The following is an 18,227-nucleotide window of genomic DNA, read 5'->3' on the forward strand; positions in this document are numbered from 1 at the left end:
AATCAGGGCTTTCACAAGAAATGGGGACCTGCTTCTTCCCTGTTAGCTGTTTTGGAACAAATTAATGTTTTGTTTGCATAAGCAATTACACGCTTGTCTAGGTCTGTCATATACATCTATGATAAAATACTGATTTTACAAAGTTTCAGACTTTAAAAAAAGTTAATGGAAAATTCTTCATCAGCTTGATATCGGCTAGCATCAGCCGGCAAATAGCAAGTTGAAACAACTACAAACTATTCTGGAGACTACTTCATGCATGATAGGAAGAGATTTGTCGAAAGAACATTTCAGAAACAGTTTTGGCACAATATTCTTCTCCAAACAAGTATCATTTACTTGCTGGTGACCAACATTCACACTGTTGCTGTAAGAGCATATCCATCAGCCTTCCATCTTCTCAGCACCACTCTATTCTCCCTCCCTTTATGAGCTAAAAATCATCTTTAAAATGTGAGAGGGGATAATGGTAAGATTTATAGCCTGAGACAAGAGGCTCTGCCAAGAACTACTGTTCTCTTATTAATCCCAGGATGGAAAAAGACAATGAACCTTTCACTCACTCTCACGAGGAATCTCTCTTAACTTACAGATCTAGCTTCGCTTGCCTGTCCCATCTGCAGTCCTAGACCACCACAGAACAGAAATTGTTCCTCTCACTACAGTCACAACAATACCCTCTTTATAGGAAAAAGAATTACATATTGTTCCTGAGACCTAAAATTGTTTGGGTACTAATTATTTTTTGTAGTATGCAAACGTCAGCTTGTAACAGAACAACAAAGAACTGCATTAAGCAACTCTGCACTTCAAAGGTGGCAGCTATGGGTAAACAAAATACTGTGCTGGAATACTGTGATGACAGAAGCTACATAATTTATGCTTTCTACAACACTGCAAACTCCATAGGGGAAAATGGGAGAAAAAAGCAGAAGTTAAACAACAGTGAAAGCCTTTCTCTGAATACCTCTGCAGGAAGGCTTTCCCACTCAGCTAAGAAAGGCTGGAACCTACTCTTTTTTCAGTACTATTCAATATGCTGCACACAACTTCCAAATTGTCTGTGTCATTTAGAATCCCAAGTTCTTCTTTTTTTTCTTCTGCAAAACTGCACTTTCCCCTTAGCTTTTAGTTCTTTAGGAAAGAGAAGTCAGCTACTGAGGACTGCCATATTCCACAAGCTGTGTTCCTCCTTGGAACAAAGGGGTACAATTCAATTCACCTTTTAAAAGGAGAAAGCAGGCAATTCTGTCCTGCAATAGATAGTAATAGTACTAGGTAACACTAATGCTAACATTTAGGAATTACAGATAATGATGATGATTTGGGACACTGCATCTTATTTTGTTAAAATTATGAAGACAGTACATTAATCAGCATAGCTGCCATCAGCCCTTATTGTGCAACTGCAAGCCATCATAAACAAGTCAGCAAAATGCTTTAGTAGCTGAAAAACTTTCAGTCTAGACCGTTATCAGAAGACGATCAAAATAATAACAGTAAGATCACAAAGACTTGTGCATCCATTTAATTACAGTAAGTTCTTTACTACAGTATGTACTTCATCACACTTAAGCAAACATCAAACCAACTCCATTCTACCACTGCTTAAATAACTTTTCCACAGCATAAAAAATCTAGTCTGTTATCATAAATTTAGATTGAACAACAGTTTTACTCAACTTTTTTCTAGACTATGCCACAGAAATATCTAGTTATATAGATATATAGGTATATATATAGTTATGACTTTTAGAAACAGATTTGAGTCCGATTAGTTCTTTCTTATTCCTCAAATCACAGAATTTAAACAAATGAAGTCGTTCGTTGTAAACAACCCAAAACTACTTAAAAATTAAAAGCAGGAGAATTGGAGAAGTTTGCAATTCAACAGATTCTTCCATCTAAATACACTAATGTCTCAAAGAAAAAAACACTGCTTTTGGGCAATAACAAAAGGTCCAAGTTTTATCTGCTGTTTTCTATCTCTGTTCTCTTCTCCAAGCATTTCTAAAACATTTGAAGCTAATAGCTTTGACATTTCTCTCTGGGCCTGTTTTTTCTCTCTGGGCTTGTTTTAACCCCCATAATCTGTAGACTCTAGAGGTGAAAAAAAAACACCTCAAATATAATGAGGTGAAAGAAATACAACTACAGGGTAATGTCCTAGTAAGAACCCTTTCACATGCTTTTTCCAATAGTGTGCCATATTATGTGAAGCTCTAGAAGAGTAGTTTAGAATGAGGTTTGCTTCAACACAGACTTCACTGCTCACTGGAACCAACAGGAGTTTTTCACCTACCTTCTGTGGACTGTGGACAAGAGATGTGCCAGTTTTACTACAGATAGAGACATATTCGACCTACATTCAAACTTAACTGCATGCACACAAACATCATAGGAATAGTCCTTGAAAAAGCCACAGCTGTTTCTCACTTCAAGCATTAAATCCAGGTGGATCGTGTAACGACTCTTAAAGTTGTGCTGATTATTCCGATCTGAACACAGCCAACTTTTTTAAAATGCCTAAACCTGGGTGGACTAGGCCACCCTGGTTGGAAAATCTGACAAAATACATAACTTCATATAGTTCCAGTTGGTTTAGACACATTGCAAGTTGCTGGACCCTTACAATAGACACTGCATCATCGCACCCTCTGCCAGCTAGGAAACTGGACTATTACACACAAACAGTTAAAAATATTGAATAAATTTACACATTAAGCTCACATGGAAAATACTCTCATTTTCTCTTCATCTAAGAGTGTTACTCTGACTCCCTCTTGTTTCTCAAGGACAAGAACAGAAATAGTCAGAAGAAACTGAAAGCTCAGTTTTATGGACCTGTTTTGGAAAGCGATCCTTTTATTAAATACATGACATTTAATGTAAGCTTCCAATGAATTAAACTGCAAAGATCTGTGCCACATTATTTAGTATCTTCTGTTTAATCAATATGAATGCAAACTAATATTGTCCCTTAGTGAAGGATGAGGTATAATTATTTAAATCAATACTTACAATTTCATCACCTGGCACAGAAAACAAAGTTCCATTATCCAAATACCACTGTGCAGTTCCTGATGATATTATTTTCCTTTTTATTAGCATGGATAACACTACAAAAATATGCTGTTAGGTGAATCTACAAGCATGATCCTGTAACAAAATATGCAACTATAACCGATATCAATCAAAACTAAGGGAGCTAAAATGATTTCCAGCTCTTGTGATTTTATCATGAGTCATATGTGGTGTTTTGCTTGAGTCATATATTTAAGAACCTCAGCAGTGGTGCCTACAATTACATTTTATGATTTCATTACTGCTGCGAGGTTGAAAGGAATCTGCTTTTTACATATATGCATCTGTACATGAAGCATGCAGGTGACAGCCCTGGTAACATGCCTATTAGTGGGTATCAGATTTGGTTGCAAAAAAAGCAAGAGATTGTTACAAAAGTGCTTTTCATCTACTAATGATACTTTCTAGGTGACAATACACTAAGACCCACATACTTGACTTCCAACATGTCCTCTTTGCTATGTACTTTCACTAATGAGAGTACTCTTATTTTCTTCCTTTTAGAGAAAAACAAATGTTTATCTGTTTGACAGCTTATAACAGCAACACTATGACATTCCACCCACAAATAAGCCAGTACAAGTCAAAAACATCAAGAACACAGATGAAGCTAAATTTTCTGCTTCCCTTCTCCTCCCCTTTACTAACTCTATAGCCTTAAGAAACAACACTCATGCCTTTTCTGTCCCTGAAAACTTCTTCCTTCTTCTTCCTTCACTTTTGTCCTTCTTTCCAACACTTCTTACTCCTACTGTTCACATCTAAGTAGTTTTGGTCATAAAATTTTGAAAAAAATCTCTTAATTCTGTTAGAAGTAGTATTCTAGGGATAGGAAAAACAAAAACAAAAACAAAATTAACCACTGTATCAAGCTAAAATGGTCAACAAATAAATTTAATGAATAGTAACAGTAAAAATATATATTGTTAAAAAACATTATCCTGTTGCATAATTTCAAGACCTTACAAATGCTAATTGAGATACATATGGTGGTAATAAGAATCAACATGGCCTCAGTTGGAAGGTGGGAGGGAAAGCACAGAGGTGCTTGCAATACGAGCATACATTTTAAAATTCAGCTCCTCTGAATATTCATGCAACGATCAGTTAAATTCAATACAGGAACACAGTAAAAAAGTGTTTTTCCTGTCCCCATTTCCAACACTGAAAGCGTTAAAGCTCTCTGCAAAGCAGATTCAAGTAAGCATAGATTTAAGAATTCCATAGAGTTGAATGCAGTAAGAGATTCAGCCAATGATGAACTCCTACAGTACATTGTTATTTGCTAAAATAAGTACAATTGTGCTCTGGCTGCTATTCCTACAAGCATCCCCATCTGGTCTCAGAAGAATGAGGAGAAGCGTGATGCAGTTCCATGGTACCCACATCCTCAAAGCCCAACACTCAACACCTAGGTGTCAGCAAGCTCTTATACAAGCTGTCTCAAATTAATTGCTTCATACACCAAGACCTGAAACTGGCTCCCTTTAACATCTGTTAATCTAATTAATCTCTATGAGCCTCCAAACAATTAAACCTGTTGTTGCAGGGAGCAACAAGGAAAGAAATTTTACATACCTGAAGTTGGGCTGTTAGCAGAAAAAATGGACTGCACCCCACTCAGTGCTGCTCGCTGAAATCCAGTTATTAAGCTGTGAAAACAAGCCCTAAATGAAGCTGATGGCCTCAGCTATTGGGCTGAGCTTGAAGTGCCATTACTGTCACTACAGTGATCATAAGCAGGGGAGGGACATTTCTCTAGTCACTAAATTTAACAAACGTGGAAGAAGGTACAAGGACTACAATCATGACAAAACAAAAATAAACAAAAATATATTTTTTCTATGACACGAGCAGTTTTTAGCTAGCATGTATTAATAAGGAAAAGAAATTGAATCTAAGTCCCTGTTTAGATTCAAAATATTTTTGTAAAATGAGAAGTATTGCAACAGATGAGCAAACTCATTTCATCATTTACACTGAATACACTTCAGTGAATTTAAATTGTAAGTAACGTTTTACCCAAAAGAGAGAGAGAAGGTAGAACATAGTGATATCCAGCACAGTATCAGCCACAGTTCCACAGACACTTGTCTGTGTCTCTGCACAGTCATACATAACTCTCAATTTCAGATGGAATTCTCATACACCTATGATATATGCATATGGGTTTGCAGAGTAGGAGCCAAAATATCTTCTGTATCATCAGCATCCAGTATAAGGAAACTAACACTTCATCATAAGCTTCGGATCTCTAAGTCAGAACATCTCACAGCCTGAGAAAGCAAGCAAACCTGGCAGTTTTCTTCCAGTGTGACAGATTCATCTCTTGTACAGCTAATTTCTCTTCCTTTCTACAGCCTAGTTTTAGAACAACAATTTCATGAAGCTCTTTGCAAAATATTTTTGCTGTGTGTCTTCTATGCTTTCTAACTCCGTATTATGCTACCTACGCAACTAGGGCTACTGCTGTGCTGAGGTGACGCCACCACCCCTGGAAGTTCCTCAGAAACTCTTGTAATACCCTAACAGATTACAAGCCTCAAACTTGGACACCCCAGAGTTTATTAGCTCACATCCTCACATCCTAGGGAGTGGGAGATAGTAGGAACAACAAGCATTATTTAGCTTGTGGGAGCCAGGGAATTAAAAACTTTTAATCTTTGTTTCTCTAAGAAATCCCTATCTACCGGCTTTTGTTGTTGTTTCCTTTCATTTGCTATTCATGGTCTTCATCTGCTTCTCTAATTTCCACCTACCCCTGTGAAATTCCAGAGTCACCTTTAAAAACAGGAATGTTTCTAAAAGTAGAGGCTTTGGTATTCATAAGGGAATGCAGAAACTCCTCCCTTCTCAATGGTATTGCTGAAGAGGACCTATGTATCCATGTATCTGATTTTTTTTTTTCCCCCTCCTCTCTCTCCTCTTACTGGATGTTTCCTGAGAAACCATCATAATTATGGATACCTATTACTACATTTTCCATAATGTCAGCCAAGAATTCATCAGTTAAATAACTCTTTTCCTCCAATGACTGCAAACACTTCAAACGTGTCTTAATTATACTTCATAACAACTCTGAATCAAACTCAGTCAGCGTTACAATGTTACTGACAGTAACTAGAGCTATTTGACACCACAACAGGTAAGATTATTAAAACTGCTCCAATGTAATCAGATTTCTTTTAAAGCTATTCAAATACCTGAAAATGCTCAAGATTTTTGACAGGCTTTCTGTAAGTATGAAATTCTGACTTCTGTGTCCAGGTGCATTTCAAAACAGCACTGAGGTTCTACACACATCTTTGGGCTCAGAAAGAGCTTTTAAATTATGGCCTTGCTAGACAATCATGTCATTAAATGTCATTTCACATCAATTTAATAAGGCTGATCATCTCCCATGATTTTTTATGAAGTTAGTCTATTTCCTTTGAGCTTTTATTTACTTAGCTCATTTTCATTTCTGCTCTGCTTAGACTGAACTCTTTCATAGTGGAGCCAAGGTTGAGAAGAGAAAGATCTTAATTCATCAGCAACATCATCTTCCCCACTGGCACAGTTCATATTTTTTCACTGGTTCATTAATAAAGAGTGACAGGGCAGCTGTGATGGGCACAACAGTAATGCACACCCACCATGAAAGCATCAGAATATGACAGACATGAATGAAAACAAATGATGCTCAGACACAGAACAACACAGTCATGTTTCAGACTGGAAAAAAAAAAAAAACACCATTAAAAACTATGTTTTTGTACTTCTCAGCCTAACTCCCACATCCACTATTAAAAATGACACAAAAAAGCGGAAAATCTCAGATGGGGGAGGGGAAATTACACTCAGCCACTGCAACTCCTCTCCTCCCTGAAGAATATTTCTTCCTAGCAGTCATGCAGAAGACCTACAGGCAGGAAGAGAATATAGGAGATGATGGGGTGAAACACACTGCCCTTCTCACTGCACCCATGGTGATGACTGCAGATGCTTTCTTGAACTTCTCTAAACTGAAACAAACTGGAGCAGCATGGCAAGCAGGGCTGCACTTCTCCCAAGGACATCCAGGACTAGACTGGCTTTGGGCCTGGGCTATAAGGAGTTGGCCTACAGGAGGAATCACAGAATCATACCTCCAAAATTATCTGGTCCAACCATCCTCCTACTACCAATATTACCCACTAAACCATGTCCCTACGTACCATGTTCAACCTTTCCTTAAACACCCCAAGGGACAGTGACTCCACCACCTCCCTGGCCAACCTGGAAGGGGCACTTCTTCCCAAAGAGGGTATCTGCATATGCAGAGTACCGAAAACAAAGTTATAAAAAGAAATGGCCTACCTAGTTAAGGGTCTACACAGCTGGCCAGGTAGTGTGATGGTTGTGGGTAGCCCAAGGAAAATGAGATGGCAGAACTTCAGTAGCATGGCAGAGGAATAGGTTAGATCATACCTTTGAAGGATAACATCACTGGAGCTTGGGATATAAGCATTATTCGAAGGTATAATAATTTTTTACTATTAGATTCAAGGAAACATGGATAAACCAGTGCGTGGCAGCCCAGGGTAGACTCACAGACAAAGCTGTTGTGGGAGAAGGGCAGGAAAGAGTCCATTCTAAAATGTTTGAGAACCCTTGTATACAAGTTGTGATAATGTAACCAGTACTGCAGATGGGAAACCAAAGCACAGAGTCAAACGGCTTACTAAATGTCATACTACGACATTAAGGAGACAGAAATAGAACCAACGCTGTCTTACATCATAACTACGTTTTTTTTAATAAGTTTGCAAGCCTCTTATATTCCTCCCATTTTCTAGCATAGAAAACATGTACCTTTGGAAGTGTCTCAGCAGCTAATACTATAGCTGAGATGAATAAACAGGACAAAATCAAGTTTTTCTAATCTGCACATATGCACACCCACCCATACCTAAACTTCCGTAAGTTTCATTTCTATAAAAGTCATTAAGCCAAGATGAGATATGGGAAACATAACATTAAAAGAGTGCCTGTCTACTTTTATGTTTAGAATGATTTATTTAATCGGTCCTAAAAGCTGAATTAGTGTTATAATAAATCAGATATCCAGAGCGCATGGCACAGTATATCACAGAGCACTAGAATTACCAACACTGTAAACTTCATACAATTTATTAGCATGCCTACTAGTACTGGACTGAGTTAGTATTTTTAGATTCCACCTAACTTTAAAATTAACATGAATATAATTTTAGTGCTATGAAGTTTTACATCAAATCTTATGGCACTAACATTACACAAGACTACTGACAAGATGAACTGTGTTTTGAGCAAATTTGCTGACAACACCAAACCTGGAGGAGTTGTGGACTTGGATGAGGGTGGAAAGGCCTTGCAGAGAGATCTGGACAGATCGGAGAGCTGGCCGATCACCAACCACGTGAAGTTTAACAAAAGCAAGTGCCGGGTCCTGCACCTGGGACAGGGCAACCCTGGCTACATGTACAGACTGGGTGACGAGACGCTGGAGAGCAGCCCCACAGAGAGGGATCTGGGGGTTGTGGCTGACAGCAAGTTGAATATGAGCTAGTGGTGTGCCCTGGCAGCCAGGAGGGCCAACCGTGTCCTGGGATGCATCAAGCACGGCACTGCTAGTCGGTCGAGGGAAGGGATTGTCCCGCTCTACTCCGTGCTGGTGCGGCCTCACCTCAAATAAGGTGTGCAGTTCTGAGCACCACAGTACAAAAAGGACATGAAACTGCTGGAGAGTGTCCAGAGGAGGGCTTCAAAGATGGCGAAAGGCCTAGAGGGGAAGACATATGAGGAGCGGCTGAGGGCACTGGGCCTGTTCAGCCTGGAGAAGAGGAGACTGAGGGGGGACCTCATCGCAATCTACAACTTCCTCGCGAGGGGCAGTGGAGGGGCAGGAGACCTGTTCTCCGTAATCACCAGTGATAGGACCTGCAGGAACGGTGTCAAGCTGAGGCAGGGGAGGTTCAGGCTGGACATCAGGAAGAGGTTCTTCACCGAGAGGGTGGTTGCACACTGGAACAGGCTCCCCAGTGAAGCAGTCACTGCACCAAGCCTGTCTGAATTTAAGAAGCAATTGGACTGTGCACTTAGTCACATGGTCTAAACTTTTGGGCAGACCTGTGCAGTGCCAGGAGTTGGACTTGATGATCCTTATGGGTCCCTTCCAACTTGGGATATTCTATGATTCTATGCTACAAGCAGACAGCAATCTCTAGAGAAAGAGATTGTAATATATTATTAAAGGAGACCACAGGCCAAATTCTGCTCAGGACTGCACTCTACATACGCCTGTGCAAGACCTGTTGGCATATAACTATGAAAATGGTTTGAGAATATAAAGATAAACATTATTCTTAATGCTAAAAAGTTACTGCCACAGCTGATGTCTCATGTAGATTTGTTTCCTCTCTTTGCTAAACTTCCTTTCCGTAGACCTTCCTGTACCTAACATTCAAGGCTGGGGATCAGGAAACTGATGTTTATCATGGACTCTGTTTTACAGTTAATTCCATATCCAAGAAGAAGTGATTAAAAAAAAGTTGAGTTCTATCCTAAAAGAGAAGTGATCAATTTTTTAAAGCATTTGCTGAAATGTAATGCAAGTTAGGGCACGCTATTCCTGTTCACAGACTTCCTTTAATTAGAAGGGAGTGTGTACAAAGCCTGGTGACTAAAAGAAGTAAAAATATATGGTATGAGGACTTTTCAACGGACAGTCATGTCATTTGGTCAGTTGTATTTTGATTCCCTTAGATATTGCAACTACAGACTAAGCAGTATCCCTTCTGTATGTCACAAGCACTGATATGCTAACAGTCCTTCTAAAGTAGAGTCCCGCCAGCTGCCAAGAAACCAGTCAACAATAAAAAATCAGTAATGAACAAAACCAGTCTGATAACCAACCATCAGAGGATGGGTTGGTGCAAATGCCAGGGAGGCAGACCCAGAAAATGCTTTAAGTGCTTTAAATACAATGCTGTCTTGACATATGTACAGTTTTGACAGTTTCAGGAAGGGATATGAACTGTATCCAATTTCCAGAGAAAAATATGCTCAACACAATCTGGAAAACTACTTGTATTTCAATAGATGTTTTCAATCCAGTATAGAATTTCCTTTTGTTATTCTCAGACTAAGCTTTTCCAATACACACGCACAAAATACATATTTATACACAGAGAAAATGATGTGGAGGGAAGGATTTTTTCCTCATTTAATAAAATCTTCAAGTCTTTGGAGACTATTCAGTTTTTCATTTTCTACTGCATTAAATTTTACCCCAAAAAGAAGCCTTATGAAAATATTTATCTTCCTGTATTATTTGTCCAATACATGGATTTAAAAGTGATCCAGCCAAGGACAATTGCAACCTTCTACAGACTAGACAAAACTATTATGCTTTTACTATAAATAAATAAGATATGACATGAAAAGTGCAAAACAAAAGAAAATCATCGGCCTACAGCAAATTTTGATTACAACACTACTCTTTCATGGGCATCTTTTAGCTTTTTAGGAAGTATATATAGTATAAGAAGATACTCCACTTTGGTCTGATACATTACTTCACCTCTTCCCATCTGTTCCTCCCATTTGTGCCACTGCACTGAAAGTCAATCACATTCATTCACCATTGCTTGTTCTTCCTTCTAAATCCTTCCGTGTTACCCAGGGTGCTCCAACTGCTGGGCTGAGGGCAGCTCTGCCCTATACGGCACTGCAATCACTTGATCACAGCACAGGACTTGGGTCAGGGATTCCCACCCACAAACATCAGTTAATAGTTGTCCTTGATTAAATCACATCTCCATTGATCTTGTGCTGTTTTAAAATCAATGAAGTTGGTATTTTGGTGGTTACATGTTATTTGTAAAAAGTTCAGCTAGTAACATTTGCTCACCTGATGACAGCCCAGGCCAATCAGTTCTTAACTCTCAATGAACACTTTTTTCACAGTTTGCCTGCATAAATTTATTGGGAAAAAAATGTCTTTCTATGCTTCGATTCCACAATATATTCAGACACATGAGTTTGAACAGCCACCAATAGGTTATTTGCAAGCTTGCTTAGAGTCCCTAATGTCTCCCTCCTTTCAACAGCTTCGGAAAGTAATCTAACAGCTCCAACAGCTTAAGCTAAAAAGGGCCATGAGGACATAAGAAAAGAATTCCTCTGTGGGACAGAGAAAAGGGGTCAGTCAGTCTCAAGAAATGGAAAAGGAGCTACTTCTTTTAAGCAGTTTGGTTCTCCTTGGACATAAAGTACTTGGCTCTGCCACTGAACTCTGTGCGCTGTGCTGCTTTCTGTGCAAGGTATCCCTAATCACATCTGGTGTAGAAAGTATGATTCAATGAAAATAGTGGTGATCACTCAAAAATCAGTCCTACTGAAGCTACACAGATTTCTTCTAATTCTTTCACTGACAGCTTATTCTTAAAAATATCTTTTTCCAGAATTTACGATGGCCCTAAGCCATGGTTCCTAAGAAATGATAATGGTTATGATGGTTCCTAAGAATTGATTTGCATGCACGGGCCAACACATCTGCTTATCCTCAGACACATCTAGAGAGCACAACACACTGATCCCACATTTTTGAAATAAGTCACTGTGTTATAGTGTGTGGTAGAAAGGAGGGGAAGAGAAAGGTAAAAAACAGTCTATCTAGCACATCTGAAAATGAGCTCAAGCCCTTTTTAGTTCCAGCAGCTGCCTATAATGGAAAAAATGAAGATTGGCTGTTGCCAGAAAAGCGGGCAGTAAGAAATAACAGATGTGAAGTTTCAGCAACATCATTGGCCAGTTCAGCCATACAGGGGCTTCGGAGCCGGGGTCCCCGTCGGGCTGCAGCATTCTCAGAGGTGTACTCACGTTTCGAGTGGCTGAACTATTCCTCTTCCTTCGTTGAACTTATTCAGTGACCTCAGCTGTGAATGCAATTGTCAGGAAATATTCATATCCTTGCCACCATGTGTGGGCTGTGTGTAAAGGCTCTTTGATTAAAGTTAAATGTTATATCTTCCAAAATCATTTTAACATTTCTGTTCTCTCTTCATCTTTTCCCCTCACCCCTTTTTATTTCACAAACACTTAGGGTGAGCAGGGCAAAGACAAGTCCTTCAACACAAGATCTTATTACACAAGGCTCACAAAGAAAATAAGATCAAAGAAACCAATCTAATATAGTGGGTACATTTTTAAGAGAAAGGGTAGTGGGTGAAAAATGCCCTTCAAACAGTCAACTCCAATTACAGAAGTCATTTTCAAAGAAGAATGAAGTTGTTTGACAGAGTTTAAAGGGGAAATCATGAACTCAATGTCTGCAGAATATATCACATCAAGAGCAACTTTTGTCAGCTTAATATGAGAGATTATGTGGACTTGCATTTAAATGAAGTAAAATGGAAGCTATATTTAGGCATCAGAAATATGCCTTGAAAATGCAATGTGGATCACAAAGATGACTGCTCCTTCAGTGAAGCCAATTATAAAGCAATTTTTTGAAAATATACTTCCAGTGAAGACTGTAACAGCAGCAACAGCAGCAGAAATGAAGTTGAGCTATCATGTCCTTTGCAAGCCATTGTTCTGGAATGTTCAAAACCTGGTTGTAAAATGCAACTCTTAACAAGCACACGTTTTCATGCTATGTCTCATCTGGTGTATTTATTATTTTTTGCAGAAAAAAAGCTGAAATCCCTCTCTGCACCTACTTCCAGCTGCTTATTCCCTGTTTGCCCCTTGTGTTACATCTAGCAATTTCACAGCCACAGGACAAGCCAGCCCAACAAAGTTATCTGATGTAGTTTTACTTCCCAGGTAGTTAGATTTTTTTTTTTACTCAATCAGCTGCTTACCTTGAACTCACCTTGTGGCTGGGGGCTGATGCAAGAGAGGGGAAGGAACAGGCTGAAGCAGTACTGCCCCTTTTGGCATCAGCCTGCAGTTGCGTAAGTCCAGATGCAACATTAAACCATGCTCTGTACAGTATTACTAGCCTACTGCTGGCAGAATCGATACTCAAATGTCTTCAGGGTTCCACATTACACAATGAGTCCCTGAGACTTAGTATCACTGCATGAGAGAAATTCTGCAGGCACTGCAACGGCACCTGAAGGAAGCCACAGACACTAAAACAGTGAGAAACACTGAGGCACGGTATCTGAAGCAAGCACCTTGCAAGCTACACAGACAAAAAGTGTAAGAAACAATCAACTTTCCTAATACCACTTAGCAAGTTAATAATAGTCATGGAAATAGAATGTGAGGGTCATGACAGGCAGCCCTATCCTCTGTGCCACACTCCTTCCTGCGGCCGCAATTGCTGTTTACTCACTGTTGGCGGCATGGCACCTCCATGTCAAGAGCTGTGCTAAATTCCAGAAATAACGCAATTAAAATTAGCCATTGTATTTGTTACTCCATAAGCAAATTATCAGTTCAGCCTGGTTTACAGCATCTGAAAGTTCCCACTGACCTCCCAAAGAAAGAACTCCAAACCTTCAGATTTTCCTGGCTTAGAAACTCAGCCTCTGTTTCCTTTTATTTACCATCAGAAAGGAGAAAGGGGAAAAAGGCCCATCGCTATTTCTGTTTCTATTAAATTGAGGTGTGACACAGTTTTAAGTTAGTGTTTTAATATCACCTTACAGTTCTCCAAAGAAGGAGCACACAAAGACCAATTACATGAAAAATAAAAAACAGGCCCCCTCTCCCCGCCCCCCGTCACCACCACCCACACACAGAAAAGAGGTAGCTCATATAGGAAAAGCAGTACAAATATATAACTTCCTATTTACTCTGGCTCTTAACGAAAACAAGTAAAACCTGCAAGACCTGCAAAACCTGGCTACAGCTCCATTTTTGATGGGGGGTGGAAACTGACTCTGTACTGTTATGTACAGAATACTTAACTGTATTGATATACACAAAACCATAAATCCCAAACCAAACACAAAACCACAAAATCAATTCCCTGTCCTGATCTGTATTCTGCTGTGAGCTCTGTGAGCTATGCTGGACTAACATACAGTGACCTTTCAATTACATCAAAACCATTAACATTTTATTAAAAATGCTTTATTAAAAACCTAAGATATAATCCCTTACATCATAAAAACACTGTCATGAGGCAGATGAAGTTCAAACATGGATAAGATGACATCTGGAATACCATGAGCAAACTGTGGCTTTCCTTCTTACGAGGGCCATCAGGACACAAGGAAAGGCCTTCAGAAAGGCACTCTACTTGCTTTCCTTTACCTTGGTTTCTCCCAGTTGTTTCCAAGGCTGGAAGCACAACTCTTATCCTCCAAAGCTAACTGGGATCTACGTATGAGAGCTAGGTAAGTATTGTCACCTGGACAGGCTGGCTGTTCAAAACATGTAGTTTTCACATTTTTCAAGTTTTAGATCTGTAGTTTTAGGTCTACACAGAGCTAATCTTATTAACCATGTAATTTTACCATCACCACTGTATGTATCCCTCTACATAGACTTCCCATCTGCTAATGCTGACAGCTGGTCTTTGTTTAAGTTAGTTTCACGCTCTTAATGCATGTGCTGGTATTTTTGTTATGTTGCTAAGCACTACAGAGCTCTTAACTGGTCCAAGGCACATTACTGTAAAATTAGTCATACCTGTAAAGGTATCCAAGAAACAATTTTAAATTAATAAGAAGTGTCTTTATTCTTAACTAGCAACTTCTTAAAGAGCATCAAACTTGTAAGACTGAATACCTATATCTGCTGTTGCATAACGCTGCATAAACTGTCTATGCTCTATCAAGGCCAGCCAAACTACCATACAGTACACAGTTTTCATCCCCACACTTCAGTTTTCATCCCCAGCAACTGCTATGAAAAGTGTGGTATATCATCTCACTGGTCCATAGCATGAGCAAGGTTCCAACATAAGAAAAGTTGGTGCTTCAGCTTTTTCCCATTCAACAAAACACTTACTCGTCTTCTTAGTTTCTAAACAAACAGCATTTTAGCCATATTTTGATGACCCTTAAGCATATCCTCTGATTCTGTGATGAATCAGGGCCCCATATCAGAGCATCCCACCAGAAAGGCTATGGTATCAATCATAAAATAACAAATATCAGCACTCTGTAAAGGAGGAAATGATTTCAGTTTGAAGTTATGCAATTAAATGTCAGTAAAAAATCACAAGTAACTTCACATGAACTATGTTGTTTATAAGATTACTTTTAAGCACGTTTGAGTCACCCACAAGCAGCAGTCACAAGCAATTTTTTAGAGTTACTTTTAAAAACGTTGTATGTATTTTCTTTGTTTCCCTTACACTATAGGTCCATTTAGCTTGACAGAAAGATAGTTTTTTGTTTCAGAATACCTGGGGCAAGTGACTTCTGAAGAACGGGCATATGGTATTAACAGAGCCCATACGTGAAGAGGCACAGACCAGAATTCTCCCCTGTACACTGTAAAGAAACTTTTCAATAGCTTCAGCTTTTTATGGGATCAAACACTACATACCCCAGAGTGGTACCTGTTGGATTAACACACCTGTTTCAACTCAGTGGCACAGTTGTGTGTTGTGAAACACTTAACTTACACAGAGCATGAATAAACGTGTCACGCTGCCACACAGACAAATGAAACCACATAAATCCGTATACATGTGGGTATCTCAGTGAGGTTGAGAGTGGTTAATGAGGTTCAATATAGTCTGAATTCCTTTTTCCTTAGTCCTTTGTGATCCTGAAGCTTACTGTGGCTCCTAATAAGTCTACACTTAAGAGCAAGGGCAAGGGCAAAATGTGGATTTCTCTCTAGGAACCTTAATGTTGTTCAGACTTCCTAACAACTCTGGTCATGTATTCACCATGACCAAAACTATCCTAGATAACTGAGTACATTCAAAGTGAGCAAGGATCTGTAACATTTATTTCAGAGTACCAGATGAACTAATGTAAACATCAGACTTATTTTTTAGGACTCTTGAATGCCCTGGGAAACACTTACAGAAGAAGGAAAGAACAAGTTTCATTCTGTCTGAGGAGAAAGGAAAAGGGGGGTGTAAAGTGCACAGGAACTATCAATTCACTCCACAAGTGCACCAGTGACACCATGAATACAGCCCTTTAGATCTGAGAATTGGGACGTTAGGAGGAGGGATTAAGACAGCAGACAAAAAGGAAGTACGCAAAATTAACTGACAAATTCACTTAAAACTCACTTAAGTGCTTCTCCTGGTAAAATACAGGCAAAAATAGAAAGGTGATAGTAAAATAGAATTACACGAAGATAAATGATGTCCTGAACTGATAAGTTCCTTCAAAGTTTGAAAGAAACAGCACCTTCTAGATATTAAGAACTATTCAAATACAACTTTCAGAGGTCATAAAGGGCAAAAAGGGAAGACAAAGACAAGGCAAGAGTGTCTCACTGTACCACATTTTCTCTGCTCTTGGTCACCAGAGTCAATAGCATGCACAACTGAATCTGTGGGTGCTAAAAACTTACATTGGCTGCCAACAGCATTGGAATCAAACAAGATTCCATAAATACTAAGTATTTCACATGTTCTGGCTTGGCTATGGAAGGAAATCAGAGGAATAGAAAAATATGTTATTCCAAATAACCATCTCTTCGCAAAAAAAATGCAGGTGCTTTTTGAAAGATTTTTATTATTATTATTAAATATTATTAACAGTTGGTGTGTTTAGCTCTGCACTTATAAGGCTCTCTTTGCCAGCCTAGCTCTACAGTCAGGGAAGTGCAAATAACATATTTATAAACACATTAGTAAAGAAAATTCACTTGAAAAAGTAACTGAAATCTTTAAAGTTCTTTCTCAGACTCCATGTCCCCTTTTAGTCACAGCAGGTACATAACTGGCACACAGGATGTAAAGGACCTACAAAACGATCTGTCTTTAGAAAGGACACCACAATTTTCAGAGAAAATTCAGGGAATTAAGAACCATAGACATAAGGTTGGGGGGTTAAAGAAAGAAAAAAAATCAGCTTGCAGTAATTTATTAACTCACCATTAGGTTTCCATGTATTGTGGAACAAGATCTGACTTTACATGTCTTAGTGTATACACTGCCATGATTCTGAGAAGTCTGTATTTGGTATCACTCATTTAATACAACAGATCACGTTTATGTTACTGAAGCATAGATTAAACTACTTTACTTTAAATAGTTTTAGTCATTCAAGTTCAGTATTTTTTAACTCAAGGTGGTGGGTAGTGAGGAGATTTCACTCATCAAAAGCAGCCGTTGACACTACCTCCTCTTTGCTTTCTTAAAATCGATGCTTAAAATATCAGATGAATAATCTGAGTAGAATTGTGGTGCTCACAAAAAAGAGAAATATTTAAAAGGAATAGCCTGTTGCACATCCTCCAACCCTCAAACAGCAGTCAAGCTTCAGAGGTAGACAGCATGTGGAAATACTAGATAATATAATCTGAATTTCTTTTACTCACCAGTGTTCCACGTCCTTAGGTCTTGGTCAACCACTTCAGAAGACTGGCAATACCTAGAGAAATAATTGACGTAAAATGTAAGAAAGGTACAGAGCCAAAAACATTAAAACAATATTTATGATTAGTTTCTAGTGGCTAGAATGGCACAACTCCACTCACAAGAGACTATAAGCATGCGGGTAACATTTCACTACCATGACACTTTTGCTTTGCTAGTAATGTAGCATTCTGGACCTCACTCCAAACCACCAAGTCGCTAAAAAAAATATGCACGTGTGAAGGAGTAACACATAAACCACTAACCATGCTCAACATTGCATCTTCTTCTCTTCCTCTATTTTACTAATAATATGTGCCAAGTTTTGGAAATAAAAATAAAATGATTTGTATATAACATTCAAATTCATAACAATGTTTTAAAGTTAGATGTGACTTAGGAAGAACTACAAAAGTTCCTAAAACAGTGAAATAAAAAACTGAACTACGTAGCAGGCTCAACCCCTCAAGCATAAGAAGCATACATCCAGACCCCTTCCACCACCGCTCCACAGATATTTCATGAAACTCAGCAGAGACATGTAGTCCTCTACCTGTGTTGGACTCATCCCTTTACAGACTGAGGACTGACTACCTGGGGAGCAGCTCTGCTGAAATAAAGCTGGGGG

General features: G+C 38.9%; 1 protein-coding gene across 11 annotated transcripts in view; it reads right to left on the reverse strand.

Moving 5' to 3' along the window:
- The window catches only part of LHFPL2 (LHFPL tetraspan subfamily member 2), a 139,449-nt gene that overhangs the window by 44,395 nt on the left and 76,827 nt on the right, over positions 1-18,227 (reverse strand). For 10 of the 11 annotated variants that reach the window (XR_014577128.1, XR_014577129.1, XR_014577130.1 and 7 more), the window contains exon 2: positions 17,563-17,615. Coding sequence is in view for 1 of the 11 variants with exons in the window: in XM_083819030.1 (XP_083675156.1) it covers positions 17,563-17,615 (53 nt within the window). In the remaining 10 variants the exon portion in view is untranslated. Of the gene's footprint in view, positions 1-2,302; positions 4,747-17,562; positions 17,616-18,227 lie in introns of those variants that run through there. The other variant, XM_083819028.1, reaches the window with a different exon arrangement.

The sequence above is a fragment of the Anser anser genome (genome assembly GCF_964211835.1).
Source record: "Anser anser genome assembly, chromosome: Z".
NCBI lineage: Eukaryota > Metazoa > Chordata > Aves > Anseriformes > Anatidae > Anser > Anser anser.